The sequence below is a fragment of the Sus scrofa genome, chromosome 1 (assembly GCF_054392235.1).
Source record: "Sus scrofa isolate SSC_HxYL_T2T_F1_AM1 chromosome 1, Sscrofa_HxYL_maternal_Yorkshire_Landrace_v2.0, whole genome shotgun sequence".
Taxonomy (NCBI): Eukaryota; Metazoa; Chordata; class Mammalia; order Artiodactyla; family Suidae; genus Sus; species Sus scrofa.
In genome coordinates, this window is record NC_139383.1 from 36,985,382 (window position 1) to 37,002,023 (window position 16,642).

General features: G+C 35.8%; 1 protein-coding gene across 12 annotated transcripts in view; it reads right to left on the bottom strand.

Moving 5' to 3' along the window:
• The window catches only part of TRMT11 (tRNA methyltransferase 11 homolog), a 70,686-nt gene that overhangs the window by 24,428 nt on the left and 29,616 nt on the right, over positions 1-16,642 (bottom strand). For 10 of the 12 annotated variants that reach the window (XR_001305933.3, XR_014804419.1, XR_014804430.1 and 7 more), the window contains one exon: positions 8,906-9,026. The exons of the other annotated variants lie outside the window; for them this stretch is intronic. Coding sequence is in view for 5 of the 10 variants with exons in the window: in XM_013992581.3 (XP_013848035.1) it covers positions 8,906-9,026 (121 nt within the window). In the remaining 5 variants the exon portion in view is untranslated. The remainder of the gene's footprint in view (positions 1-8,905; positions 9,027-16,642) is intronic. 12 annotated transcript variants of the gene reach the window in all.

A 16,642-nucleotide genomic window follows, 5' to 3' on the forward strand; every position in this document is an offset into this window, starting at 1 on the left:
GTGTATGAGAACTGTTTGACAATTTCATGTCATCACTTGCATTATAAAGGACCGGAATCTTGCTGCAATTATATACACTCCTTTCCATGAAAACAGAAAGTAAAAAATGAAGTAATTAATTAAAAACAAAAAATGATTATTTTAACATGACAAAGTAATTTCAGTCATAATAAACACCATACAAGTTAAAACTCACTGATTAAAATTGATTTTATAAAGTGAAGACCATTTCAAAAAATTACTCAAGCAATAGGGTTTTGCCTTGTTTTATAAATTAATGTGGAAGGACAAAAGTAAAATGATAAAAAGCAACCTAACAAAAATGAACACTGCCTTGAAGACATAAATAGATATTTTTCCAAAGACGACATACAAACAGCACATGAAAAGATGCTCAACATCACTAATTATTAGAGAAATGCAAATCAAAACCACAATGAGGTATCACCTCACTCCGATTAGAATGGCCATCATTAAAAAGTCTACTACTAATAAATACTGGAGAGAGCATGGAGAAAAAGGAACCCTCCTACACTGTTGGTGGGAATGCACATTGGTACAGCTGCTATGGAGAACAGTATGGAGGTTCCTTAAAAAATTAAAAACAGTTATGGTATGATACTGCAATCCCATGCCTGGGCATATATCTAGAGAAAGCTCTAATTTGAAAAGATATGTGCCCCCCATGTTCACTGCAGCACTATTTATAATAGCCAAGACAGGAAGTAACCTAAATGTCCATTGATAGATGAATGTATAAAGAAGATATGGCACACATATATGCACACTCAATGGACAATTACTCATAAAAAAGAATGAAATAATGCCATTTTCAGCAATATGCATGGTCCCAGAGATTATCATACTAAGCGAAATAAGCCAGAGAGAGGCAAATATCATAGGATATTGCTTATATGTGGAATTAAAAAAAAATACAAATGAACTTATTTATAAAACAGAAACAGACCCACAGACCACAGAAAGTAAACTTGTAATTATCAAAGGGGGTAGGGATAAATTGGGAGGGAGGGAAAAATTGGGCGGATGGGATTAATATATATACACTACCATACATAAAATAGATAGGGCCTACTGTATAGCACAGGGCTACTGTAGAGCACAGGGAACTATACTCAATGTTTCGTAATAACCTACAAGGGAAAAAAATCTGAAAAAGGATGAATCACCTGAAACTCACATGACACTGTATACTTCAATTTAAATAAATAATTCAAAAAAGAAGCTACAAATGTAAAGAAAATTAAAAAGCTAAAAATATCTAAGGTGAGTGCCCTTATTTTTCTTTTTTCCTTTTTTTTTTTTTGTCTTTTTTTGCTATTTCTTGGGCCGCTCCCGCGGCATATGGAGGTTCCCATGCTAGGGGTCGAATTGGAGCTGTAGCCTCCGGCCTACGCCAGAGCCACAGCAACGCAGGATCCGAGCCGCGTCTGCAACCTACACCACAGCTCACGGCAACGCCGGATCCTTAACCCACTGAGCAAGGCCAGGGACCGAACTCGCAACCTCATGGTTCCTAGTCGGATTTGTTAACCACTGCGCCACGACGGGAACTCCTATTTTTCATTTTTATATAGGAGAAATATTTTCAGAAGTATCCTTAGATCATTTTCTATTTCTTCTGTGTATCACATTTATTTAGGGAAATATTATAAATCCAGAAATCATACTACACTTTCTTTTTCCTTTTTTTTGTCTTTTCAGGGCTGCACTTGCAACACACGTAGGTTCCCAGGCTAGGGGTACAATCGGAGCCACACAGGATCTGAGCTGCATCTGCAACCTACACCACAGCTCATGGCAACACCAGATCCTTAACCCACTGAGCCAGGCCACGGATCGAACCCGCCACCTCATGGTTCCTAGTTGGATTCATTTCTGCTGCGCCACGATGGGAACTCCTACACTTTTTTAAACAAATGAAATTCATGGGAAGTAAATGTGAAACTATCCACAATGGGTCTTAATTTTGCCATTTTTAAGACAGAAATAAATGATTTATTATGTGGCTCCACTAATTTTTGAAGTTTTTCTCTAGATTTTTCTTCTTCCAATTCTTTGGAATAATACTCATGCCATCACAATCATCATACTTCCATGGAGGCCACAAAATAAAGACTGCTGATATCACTCACTGTACTTTCTAATATCAAGACTTAAAACTGCAAAATCTATAGGCAATATTTGTTTTTTAATGTATTAAAGCACATCTTAATTAAACTATCTAACTTTATACCTCAACAAACTAGAAAAAGAACAAAGTCCAGAGTTAATATAAGAAAGGAAATAAAAATCAGAACAGAAATAAATGAAGTAGAAACCCTCCTGCTCTGTTGGTGGGAATGTAAACTGGTACAACCACGATGGAAAACAGTATGGAGGTACCTTAGAAAACTATACATAGACCTACCATATGACCCACAATCCCACTCTTGAGCATATATCCATACAAAACTTTCCTTGAAAAAGACATATGCACCCGCATGTTCACTTCAGCTCTGTTCACAATAGCCAAGACATGGAAACAACCTAAATGTCCATCAACAGATGAATGGATTAAGAAGATGCGGTATATATACAGAATGGAATACTACTCAGCCAGAAAAAAGAATGAAAATAATGCCACTTGCAGCAACATGAGCGGAACTAGAGGCTCTCATACTAAAAGAAGTAAGTCAGAAAGAGAAAGACAAATACCATATGATTTCACTTATATCTGGAATCTAATATATGGCACAAATGAACATTTCCACAGAAAAGAAAATCATGGAACATGGAGAACAGACTTGTGGTTGCCAAGAGGGAGGGGGAGGGAGTGGGAGGGACTGGGAATTTGGGGTTATTAGATGTAAACTATTGCCTTTGGAATGGATAAGCAATGGGATCCTGCTGTACAGCACTGGAAACTATGTCTGGTCACTTGTGATGGAGCATGGTAATGTGAGAAAAGCATGTATAATGTATTGTGACAGGGTCACCTTGCTGTACAGTAGAAAATTGACAGAACACTGTAAACCAGCTATAATGGAAAAAATAAAGATCATTATTTTAAAAAATCTAAAAAAATCTAAATAAATGAAATAGAGACTAAACACAGAAAAATGAATGAAACTAAGAGCTGGTTGTTTGAAAACATAAATAAAACTGACAAGCCTTTAGCTAGACTCAGCAAGAAAAAAAAAAAAAAAAAAGGCTCAGATAAATAAAACCAGAGCTGAAAGAACAGATTTTAAACTAATACCACAGAAATACAAAGGATCATAAGAGACCACTGTCAATAATCATATGCCAACAAATTGCACAACCTGGAAGAAATGCACAAATTCCTAGAAACATAAAACATTCCAAGATTAAGTCATGAAGAAACAGAAAATCTGAATAAACCAACTACTAGTAGAGATTGAATCTGTGATCAGAAATCTTCCAACAAACCAAAGCAGAGGACCATATGACTTCCTTGGTAGATTCTACCAAGTATTCAAAGAAGAACTAATACTATCTTTTTCAAAGTCTTTCAAAATACAGAGGAGGAAGGAACACTTCCAAACTTATTCAATGAGGCAATTATCCAAAACTAGGCAAGGATACCACTAGAAAAGAAAATTACAGGCCAATATCCCTAATGAATACAGATATAAAACTCAACAAAACAGTACAAACCAAATTAAATGATATATTAAAAGAATCATAAACCATGATCAAGTTGGATTTATTTCAGGGATGTAAGAAGGGTCCAACACCCACAAATCAATCAATGTGACATACCACATTAACAAAATGAAGAAAAAAAATATCATCTCAGTAGCTGCAGAAAAAAGCATTTGATAAAATTCAACATCCATTGATGATTAAAAACTCTCAACAAAGTTGATATAGAGGGAGTGTACTGCATGTAACATAATAAAGGTCATGTGTGACAAGGCCACAGCTAACACCCAACTCAAGAGTGAAAAGCTGAAAGCTTTTCTTCTAAGATCAGGAAGAAGATAGGATGACCAATTTTTACATTTTTATTCAACACAGTATTGGAAGTCCTAGTCAAAGCAATTCAGCAAGAACAAGGTATAAAAGACATCCAAACCGGAAGGAAAAAAATAAAACTGTTACTGTTTGCAGATGACTTGATACTACATATAGAAAACCCTAAACACTCCACTAAAAAACTGTCAGAATAAATAGTAGTTTCAGATTTAGTAAAGTTGCAGAATACAAAATCAACTGTTTCTATATACTAATAAATTATCAGAAACAGAAATTAAGGAACAATCCCATTTATATTTGTATCAAAAAGAATAGAATACCCAGGAATAAACTTAACCAAGGAAGTGAAAGATCTGAAAACTAGAAGACATTAAAGAAAGAAACAGAAAAAGACACAAATAAATGGATAGATATTCCATACTCATGGACTGGAAAAATTAACATTGTTAAAATGTCCATACTACAGATTCAGTGCTATCTTATTAAAATTCCAATGATGCTTTTCAAAAAAAGAGGACAATCCTAAAATTTCTATGAAACTGCAAAAAGAACCCAAACAGCCAAAGCAATCTTGAGAAAGAAGAACAAAGTTGGAGGCATCATGTGTGTTGATTTCAAACTATATTACAAAGCTATAGCAATTACAACAGTATGGCATGAAAAGATATACAGATCAATGGAACAAAATAGAGCCCATAAGTGTTTAAACCCATACTTTTATAGTCAATTAATTTATGACAAAAGAGTCAAGAATATATAATGGAAAAAGTCTTCAATAAATGGTATTGGGAAAGCTGGAAAGCCACATGCAAAAGAATGAGACTCTATCCTCTTATACCATACACAGAAATTAAGTAAAATGGATTAAAGACTTGAATATAAGGCCTAAAACCATAAGACTCTTAGAAAACAAAGACAGTAAGCTCCTTCACATCAAACTTGGTGGTGATCTTTTGGATCTCACTTCAAAAACTAAGGCAATAGGAGTTCCTGTTATGGCTCAGTAGTAACGAACCTGACTAGTATCCATGAAGATGTGGTTTTTATCCCTGGTCTTGCTCAGTGGTTAAGGATCTGGCGTTGCCATGAGCTATGCTGTAGGTCTCAGACAAGGCTCGGATCCCATGTATAGGTTGGCAGCTTCAGTTCCAATTTGACTCCTAGCCTGGCAACTTCCATATGCTGCATGTGCGGCCCTAAAAAGCAAAAGGGAACAAAAAGCAAAAATAAACAAATGAGACTATCAAATTAAAAAGTTTCTGCACAGCAAAGGAAATCATCAACCTACCAAATGGGAGGAAAGATTCGCAAATTATCTGATAAGGGGTTAATATCCAAAATATATGAAGAACGCATACAACTCAAAAGCCAAAAAAAAAAAAAGATTAAAAAGACGGACAGAGGATCTAAATAGACATTTTTCCAAAACAATATACAGATGGCAACAGGTATTTGAAGAGATGCTCAACATCACTAATCAGGGAAATGAAAATCAAAACCACAATGAGGTATCACCTCAAACCTGTTAGAATGGCTATTATCCAAAAGAAATAATATGTAAAGAAAAGGCAACTCATGTGCATTGTTGGTAGGATAAAAACTGGTGCAGCCACTACAGAAAACAGTATGAAATTATAAAAACATAACTGCCATATGATCCAGCAATTCCATTTCTGGTATGTATCTGAGTAAAATGAAAATATTAATCCAAAAAGACACATACACCCCAATGTTCACAGCAGAGTTATTTGAAATAGACAAGATATGGAAGCAACCTAAGTGTCCACTGATGGATGAATGGATAAAGATGTGAGATGTATCTATATACACACACACATATGTATAATGGAATACTATTCAGCCATTAAACAGAATGGAATCTCGCCATTTGCGACAACATGGATGAACCTCGAGAGCATTAAGCTAAGTGAAATAAGTCAGAGAAAGACAGATACCATATGATCTCACTTATATGTAGAATCTAAAAAATAAACAAAAAACCAAGCTCGTAGATACAGAAAACAGACTGGTGGTTGTCAAGGAGCCAGGGGGTGGGGGTGGAGAGACACAGTGGAGGGGGTCAAAATGTACAAACTTCCAGCTTATTCAATAAATAAGTCATGGGGATATAGTACACAGCATGGTGACTATAGTTAAAAATACTGTTTGCATATCTGAAAGTTGCTTAGAAAGTAGATCCACAAGTTCTCATCACAAGAAAAAAAAAAACTTTATAATTATGTATCGTGGTGAATGTTAACTAGACTTACTGTGGTAATCATTTCATAATGTATACAAATATCAAATCATATTGTACAGATGAGAAACTAATACATCAATCATACCTCATTACGAAAAAGAACACTAATGTCTGCCACATTCACTTTACTTTCTAATTTTAAAGATAAAATGTCAAAATCTAATTTTCATATCTATTGTTCATATAGCTGGCAATGTTAGTTACTACTTTTATTATTACTAACTCAAATAAATACATTAACTGCTGTGATTTCTAAGAGCTGTAATGCTACTATTTGAATTATCAAATGTCTCACTTCCCTCAAAATACTAAAAGACAAATCAATACATGGGAAGTAACTGACTGGGAGAGTATGAAAAACACACATTCTAACACACAACAGAAGCCTCTTATTCAATGTGACAGATAATGGTAATCACAGTGTTATGGACTGTGTGCCCCTAAAATTCATATGTTGAATTTCTAATCCCTAAAATTTCTGTACTGGGACATAAGGTGTAAAAGGTAGGTGAGTGAAGTTAAATGAGGTCATAAAGGTGGGACCCTAACGATGTCCTTCTGAGAGGAAGACACACCAGCAGTGTTTATGTACAGAGGACACAGAAAGAAGGTGGCTGTCTCCAAGCCAGGAAGAGGTCTCATCAGAAACCAAACCTGCTGGCACCTTGATCTTGGACTTCCAGCCTCCAGAGTGTGACAAGATCGAATTGTTATTAAGCCACTCTGCCTACTGTATTCTGTTTCAGCAGGCTGAGTAGACTATAGTTAGTTAATTGAGAAAGTTAGTAAAAGGAAAACATTAAAATGCCTTATTAATACATTAAACACCTTATTTCAACTTAAAAAATTGTATGGTCGGAGTTCCCATCATGGCTCAGTGGAAACAATCTGACTAGTATCCATGAGGACATGTGTTTGATCCCTGGCCTCGCTCAGAGCGTTAAGGATCTGGTGTTGCTGTGCGCTCTGGTATAGGTTGTAGATGCAGCTCAAATCTGGTGTTGCTGTGGCAGTGGCACAAGCTGGCAGCTGCAGTTCCAATTTGACCCCTAGCCTGGGAACTTCCATATGTACAGGTGTGGCTCTAAAAAGACAAAAAAAAAAAAAAAAAAAAATTGTATGTTCATTTATTAATCTTCTGACACAGAATTAAAACCTACAAAGATTTCTGGTTTCGGCTTTTGTAAAACAATGCAAGAACTCAGTCTCTTACAAAGCAATCTGAGTAGAGACACCTTGATTATAGTTAATTTTTTTCCAAACTGTTAGAGTTATCTCAACCATTTTCAATCCAAGATGCTTTTTTAGCAACTCACTTTGTCCTATCTTTCTAAACCACCCATAACCATTTCTACAGAAATAACAACTTTATTCTTCTATACCTATTTCACTGGTCCAATACTTAATTAGATTATATAAGGGCCATAACAAATATAATTGGCATGAACACCTCACAGAAAAAACACAGCACACATACCTATACTATATATGTATATGTATACACACACACACACACACACACACACACACACATACACATGCACACACAAACATAGCTTTCAGAAATGTCATAATACTGGACCCCAATTATCGAGGAAAGCTTGTCACACTGTAAATTCTTACTTGGTAATAAAAATGAGCCTCTAAAATTTTTGCATAAAGAAGTGAATTAATGAATGCAGTGTTTTAGAAAGATTTATTTACCAAATAAGAACTAGAGGTGTGAAAAATGGACACAGATAATTTAGGAGACTATCAACATAAACCAGGTAAATGGTATAGGAGTCTAAAGTAGACACAGACAGAAAATGGAAATTAAAAGGACAAAAATAAGAAATACGTAAAATAATATATGCAAAAGGCACTCTATGAACATTAGCTTTCATTACTGTGAAAGATTCCATAAGCTGTGAATTAGATGAAAAAAATCAAATGCACAGGAAAGATGAGTAAGACAAAATCCTCAGGTGGTTAACACCCTGTTCTTTTTTGCTTTCCCTATAGATCCAAAGCGAAGATGGGGCTCACACAAGTTTCTTGTGAATATGGGAGCATGGTGGTCAATTCAGATAAGTATGGCCCAAGGAACATTCTGTAGATTGAATTAAGCTCCATCACAAGGCACTATTTATATCAATTCTGACCTAGACATAACAGATGTTTGTTCTTTCTTCACAAGCTTAACTGAACTGTGTGGGTATAAGAAAGAGAGAAAGTGTGCAAGAACACACGTGTTGGGTCCTAACAGGGGCGAATTTCTTTCTGCTCTACATAAAATGACATTTCCTCTTCAGTATAGTCTGCAGTCAAGTAGGTTCTGCCTTTGGAGAAAAATGGTAATGAGTACATTGCTAATTAGACAACAGTTGTTAAAGAAAAAGTGCTCTGTTCCATAACTGAGTTAGCCCAAGGATGTCAAATAAAGCCTGAGAAGGTTAACTTTTACTTCTCTTCTTCTATTGAACTTCTATATTCTATTCCTACACTCTAAACCTCAACAAGTGTCACCTCCTCAACTTCTGCCTGTCCCTGAACTTAATAATTTTTTAAAAAATTAAAAATAACATTTCCAAACTTCATTAGAGAAAAACTACAAATATCTGCTAATTCTTTCAGAATTTATCTGAAAACATTAGGATCATTTACCTCAAATTCCTTCACTTTTTCCATTGTTATCAAGCGCCTCGATGTATGACTAGAAAGCTTCTGCTCACAGTTGCTGATGAGTTTCAAGCAAGGGTGCCAAGGTACCATCTCTTCAGTGTATCTGAAGAAAGACCAGCTAAGTGTTATTAGCAATCCCATGTGGAGCCCTCACAGAAGGGGTTATCCAGTGTGATACGGGAGGTACCATTTTATTTCATACAAGCTGCCCATGTAATCCATAAAAATCCTACATTTTTAAAAAGCAAAGTATTTTAGGAGTTCCCATTGTGGCTTAGCAGAAATATTCCTGACTAGTATCCATGAGGATGCAGTTTGACCCTGGTCGCACTCAGTGGGTTAAGAATCCAGCATTGCCGAGAGCTGTGGTCTAGGTTGCAGATGTTGCTCAGATCCAGTGTTGCTGTGGCTGTGGTGCAGGTCAGCAGCTGTAGCTCCCATTTGACCCTTAACCTGGGAAAAGTTCCATATGCCACAGCTGTAGCCCTAAAAAAAAATAAAATAAAATAAAAAAGGTATTTTAATACTACATCTAAAAAATAAAGTTCAATCTTCTTTATCTAGAGAATACAAGCATGTTTTATTGAAGAATGCCACACACTTAAACCACAAAAATACAAGATGATTCTACTCTAAAGGATTCCACAAAATCACATAAGACAGACATTTCACAATAACCCCCTGATACTCATTAGGGACTGATTCGACTAGGGATTTTTATAAATACCCAAAGTATAAAGTCCACTACAGCATACACTTTCCCCTGAACATGAAATGTCCCTGTAAAACGTTAATGACATCTTGAGACTTCTAATAACTTTGTTATAGATTATTCAAATAAACTACCACTAAAATAAGCACTACAGACAACATCACCTCTGATCACCTTAACCTGAAATAAAACTGAAGCCGAGATAACGAGCAGTGGTCCCTGCTGCTATGCAGCCCAGGTACTAAATGAATGGAGATGGTAACATCTAGAAAGCAGGACAGTCAGGAGAGGGGGCTCACTGGGTATGGGTACCTTTAAGAACATTATGATTGCCAGTTTTTATTTTTTCTTTGCAAATCTTCCTATCTTTCTACATAGTCTCTGCAAACATTTCTCACGTGGGAAATTTTTAAGCTCTGATCTAAAAGGGAAAGGTGCTGATCAGCACTTCCAGTACCGGACTGCTATCTCAGCCAGCCTGTCCTGATGCATGAACACTGTCTTCTCCACCACTCTTCAACTGACTTCTTTAGGTCCCTGTGACCTCCAACAAGCTCTCCCTCGTTACCTCAGACACATGCTCAAAACCTTCATCACTCACTTACCAAGCAACATTCAGAATGTACCTCACTTTACTATCAGTGGAAGGAATTCTCTTGAAGTCATTCTCTGCCTCCATCCTTACAGCTTTCCCACAAATAATGACCATGTCGGATTTCATCTCACCTAGTAATTCTCTAGTGCTGACTGTACAGTCAGAAATGTGCTCCTACAACATCAGCTGACCTCAAATCTGGAATCTTTCATAAAAAGCATTTATGATATCAAAGAATATATTCTACACCACAGTTGACTAAAATAATGGTAACAAAGAGAAGATATGGTTTTGACCTTAGGCTTGCAAACAGCAGGGTTTAAAGATATCTGAAACTGTCAAATTCAGTAATGTACTCTTTTTTAAAGAAAAAAGATCTTATTACCTGGCAAAGTTGACAGGGTATATTTTTATTAAAATGTTACTTAAATGTATACAAACATAAATTCCTTATGCTTATACAATTTATATATAGTTATATTTTACATAACTATAAAACCAAAACCAAATTTATAAATTAAATCAAAGTACAAAATCAATATAACTTTAAAAATATTTCTGACATCAATAATGCTAAACTGGTGAAAATAAGTCATTGGCATTTGGTTTAACAACAGGAAAACACAGATTATCTTTGTGACTTGATCTTTGAGTTTAAGCATGAAGGAACATTATTTAGGTCATCACTATCGTTAACAAACTTGTTTTTAACCATTATTCTATTAAATGAATGAGCCAATCAATTTAACTGTGTACTCCCAAAATATCATACTAAAATATTTTAAAACAGCAGTTAAAAATTACTTACTATATACTTACTAATATATTTCATAGCAGTGTATCATCTGCAATCTCTTAAGTAGCAGCTATAAATATGTATTATGTTTAGACTATTACAATAATATGGTATCATCTTAATTCCCTGTTTTCACTATTATCCCCCTATATAGCCTAAGCATCTATTTAAAATCTTAATCAGCCTCAATATGTAAATCCAAAGAGATAGCTAAGTGGTTGCTAGGGACAAGAGTCTTAGTGATTGCTTGTGTGTGTAGGGGGTTTCTTTGAGGGGTAATGAAAATGTTCTGGAATTGGACAGTGGTGGTTGCATAACTTTGGGGATATACTAAAAACCACGGAGCTGTACACTTTAAAAGGGTGATATTCATGGTATAAACATTACATTTCAACTTTTATTAAAAAAAGAAAAAAAAACCTATGCTATGTATATAGGTCCCTAGCTTTTCCATCAATCAGTTTTGACAGTCATTTATTTTCCTGGGAATCTTCCTGCCTATTTCCAAATATCACTAGAATTTCACTTCCCATTTGAGAAAGATTTCGTGCTGACTGGAGACTTACTAAAAACAATTTAAAGAGAATCATTTTTTTGTTTGTTTGTTTCCTAGATGAAAGGTGAAAAGCATGTTCTGTTCACTGCTCTGAGCCAGCACAAAATTCATTTTATCACAATTAAAATGTATCACCAAATCTACTTTGAAGTACTTTTATTGGACTTCTTCACTGTCATCATTTTTGTCACCAGCAGCAGCAGCAGCAGCAGCGAGATTTCTATTAAAGGACATCTTTCACAAAGAAACACAGTTTCCAATCACTTCAAGAGAGTTATCTGTCTGTAAATGATGAGTATATAGATAAGTGGAACCTGGGCAAAGAGCTACATTCACTCAATAGCTTTAGTAAACTTCTCTAACACCAAACACACAAGTTGAATGTATGGGCTGCCCACATGAATTCACAGACCTTCAGGGTCATTTGCAAACAGTTAAAACTGTGAATAATAGATGCACAAGTACCAACAATCTACAGTGACTTTATGTGCTAAGTCTCTGTGAGTGATAGGAGTAAAATACTAGAACACAGATGAAGAAGTTATTAATTCTGCCGAAAGGCTTGGGAAAGTGTCACAGAAGTGGTGACAATTAAGTTAAACCTTGAAAGATGGTGAGAATTTTACAGCTGAGGAAAAGAATGTATCAAGCAATGTGGACAGATTATGTAAAGTGTACAGAGTGTCTTGATGCTGGCCAAAAATCCAAAATACTAGCGTGGGGAGAATCTATATTAGAGGAAGCAGAATCTGTTGAGTAGCAGTTTCTCCACCACAATTTAAATTGCCAAACAGTGAAAAAAAAATCTTTCTTTAATTATCAGTTCTGACAATTCTTCACAAATAACTAAGCTTTTAGGTAGTATTTTGTTTTTATTATGTCTTATACCTTTCAAAATGTCCTGGGTTTCATGAATAATACTTGAACTTGATTATAATGTTCAATTCTTATTTTTAAACTCCAATCATACAGCAGGATTTGGTTGAACAAATTAATTCAATAGTAGTACTAAAAGCCTACATTCACTTTACCAAAAATGCCAAAGTTTTTAAAATTAAACTCTGCTAAGGCACAATTTCTAAATGAATGAATGAATTATTTGTTTATTTATTTATTTGTCTTTTTAGGGCCGCACCCAGGGCATATGGAGGTTCCCAGGCTAAGGGTCTAATCAGAGCTGTAGCCACCAGCCTATACCACAGCCACAGCAATGCCAGATCTGAGCCGCATCTGTGACCTATGCCACAGCTCATGGTAACTCCAGATGCTTAACCTACTGGCTGGATATTTAATCTACCAAACGAGGCCAGGGATCGAACCTGGGTCCTCATGGATACTAGTCAGATTTGCTTCCGCTGAGCCACAACAGGAACTCCATATTCTTTATTCCTAACTCTAATAAAAAAGTCTATTTGCAATACAACATAACCAAAGTAATTGCAAACTGATTCAGAAGCAAGAACTTTATTTCAAATTTTTGCAGATGTTTAGTCTTAAGCTCATCTAATAACTGTGTTTAAAAAAGAGTTAAGATTTTAGACTATGTTTGCTGCAAAAGTGAAAACAGTTCTTTTCCTAATATAAACTCAAGACAAACTAAGTTCATTAATAAGATCACTTTGGGTTAAGGGGAGGATAAGGCACAACAGAAGTCTAGTGATGAACATCGGACCACCTGGAAATAACTCCCTCTAGGGACAAATAAGTCAGGGAAGTAAATGCCATAGCAGTCTTCCCACGTGTGTGCTAGCGTAGAGGAAATCTGTCCTTTGATTAAACACATAAAATTTAAAAAAGTGAAAAGCACACCTTCCTTTTCTACTTCTAAAATCTCCGTTTGTTTCTATGAGCCAGGAATTTCCCCTTGTCGAAATTATTAAAAGCTACTTAAGAAATATCCAGCAGCCATTTTTTAAGGTCTTCAGAAATACTAAAATAGATGAAAGTACCTCCAATTTCACCCTTTATAAAAAGAAATTAAAGAATTACAAAAGATATTCATAACTACATTTAATTTTAATTGTAATTAAACTAAAATTATAATAAAAACTAACGGGGATATTTCTAAAGGACAGAGGATCCACCTTAAAGGGACTCTTGATGATCAAATTGGGGACAATTTGATCAACAAAATGATAGTAATAAATTATAACCCAATAAATAATATAGGAATCTATGACTCCATACCAATATAAATTAATAAATTTATATCTTTATAGTAGAATACCAACTTTCAAATGCAGAAGGAATGATGGAAACTCATCATGGTGGTTGTCTACATGCTGTTGTCAATGTGAGCAGTGATCTAATGAGGAATAAGACACTGGTGTAATCTTAGGATCTCTCCCCCGGGGAAATACCAATCAAAAAAGAAAATGATGACTCACAGAGGAGGAACTCTAACAAAGAACAACATAACCAGATAATCAAGTTTAAGATCTCCAGCAGGAGTTGGTTTTGTGTGCCCATTAACGCAGTGCACTAAGAACACAGTATCATTTTTGTGGTATTCTTACCACGAAAAGAGCATCATGAGTCTGGTCAAGGAAGAAACATCAGATGGACCCTGGTTAAGGATCAATCTTCCTAATATAAGCCATGTACTCTTTAAAACTGTTAAGGACTCAAAAAATAAGGAAAGACTGAGAGAATATTCCAGAATGTAAAGGAATGGCATAACGGGTCAATATATCACATTTTCCTGGATAGATTTCAACTGGTAATATTTGAACGGGGTTCATGAACTGGACAGCGGCATTATCAATGCTGATTTCTAGACTTCAGGGGTTGATGGCAGTTTGACAAGAAAGCTCTTACTTATGACAAATAGCAATGAAATATGCAGGGGTGATGGGGCATCATATCTGTATCTTCTCACATAGTTCCAAAAAAGATTAATGATAATGGGTATGTGATTAATATAACGGGTGAGGAAAGGAGGGTAGAGGAGGATTATATTAGCAGTTAGAAAATCTGGATGAGAGAGGGGAGTTTTTGGTGCCATATTTGAAACTCTTCTATAAATTTAAAATTAATTCCATAATAAATTTTTTAAAAATTCAGTCCAAAAATAAAAAAAAAAGGCATTCCTGTCGTGGCTCAGCAGTTAATGAACCCAACTAGCATCCAAGAGGACATGGGTTCGATCCCTGGCCTTGCTCAGTGGGTTAAGGATCTGGCATTGCCATAAGCTGTGGTGTAGGTCACAGATGCAGCTCAGATCCCGTGTTGCTGTGGCTGTGGCGTAGGCCTGTGGCTACAGCTCCAACTGGACCCCTAGCCTGAGAACCTCCATATGCCACTGGTATGACCCTAAAAAGACAAAAAAAAAAAAAAAAATTCCAGTCCTGAAACTTGAACTAAAACAAAAAGATAAGTAAGCTTGCTACTGAGGCAAAAATCACTTTTGCATAGAAATAAACAAATGTGTTCTTCTCTAAAAGAATTAATAAACCCCATCTGTCGTTTCACATACCAGGTACCTGAGATCTGGCAGGACCTTGAATTAAGTGAACATAGCACTAGGAATAAAGAAACCAATTAACTAGCTAGCTTTTAACTTAGAAAAGTCATTTCATTCCTTGGAATTATTTTTTCTCATTTCTAAAATTAAGAGAAATGAGATTATCACTGGCAAGAGAATATAAAGCCAGTGTTAAGGGATCTGGGTATGCATATGCACAGTCTTATTAACTGATAAACAAAATGCACAACTAAAGCTAGGTCATGGTAGCTCCCAATACAACATTTATAAATCAAACAACAAAAAAGCATGGCTTCCAACTGTTGAGGGACCACCTACCATTCTGAAAAGACAGACAAGGAGTAACCGTTGTGGCTCAGCAGGTTAAGAACCCAATATAATGTCCACGAGAATGTGGGTTCAATCACTGGGCTCATCCAGTAGATTAAGGAACCAGTGCAGCTTGGATCTGGTGTTGCTGTGGCACAGGCTTGCAATTCAACTGCAATTCAACCCTTAGCCCAAGAACTTTTATATGCAGCAGGTGCGGCCATTAAAAAAAAAAAAAAAAAAAAAAAAAAAAAACAGATGAATTAACACTGTTCTAAAATGCTTTTAGTACAATTAGGTATAGTAAATATAGAAATTAAAATAATCTTTTTTGGCCACACCTGTGCATGCATAAGTTCCTAGGCCAGGGATTGAACCCAAGCCACAGCAGTGACAACACCAAATCCTTAACTAGTAGGCCATCAGGAACTCCTTAAAATATTTTTTTAAAGATTTCTATGCCAGATTGAAGAAATAACCAAACTTTAAGCTTGATACTGCCCTTCTTTTTTTTTTTCTTTTTAGGGCCACACTTGCGACATATGGAAGTTGCCAGGCTAGGGGTCAAATTGGAGCTACAGCTGCCAGCCTACACCACAGCTACAGCAATGCAGGATCCAAGCCACGCCTGTGACCTACGCCACAGCTCACTGCAACGCCAGATTCCCTGACCCACTAAGCAAGGCCAAGGATTGAACCTGGGTCCTCATGGATACTAGTTGGATTCATTTCCAATGTACCACAACAGGAACTCTTTGATATTGCCTTTCAAATCTAAAGATCCTGTTTTATTCAACACATTCTCTCTTTCATTGTTGTTTATAAACAGAGCTATTTCAACTCCGTTTATAATTACTATATAATAATAAAACCCAAACAAATAATGTTGAACACAATCAGGTCTTTAAGTATATGCATATTTCCTACTTTGGAAAAATATTTTACTGCACTTAAGGTGATCATGATAGCCAATACATATATATTAAAGCTAACCAGTAGTAGACACATGAATCACTCAGCTAAGTTGATAAAAATTACCTACATTTGTGGCCCGGCAACAGAGCTATTGAACAGCTGACATGTAGGTCCTAAGCTAAGTGTGATTACAACAGGGGCAAACTTTTGCTCTTAAGGGCCAGACAGTAAATATTTTAACTTTCGTGGGCCACATCTGTTTCTAAGACATGTTCTTCTTTTTTGTTTGTGTGTTTTCTTTTCTAACAGCCCTTTAAAAAGGTAAAAACCAGTCTTAGCTCAAGGGCCTTAC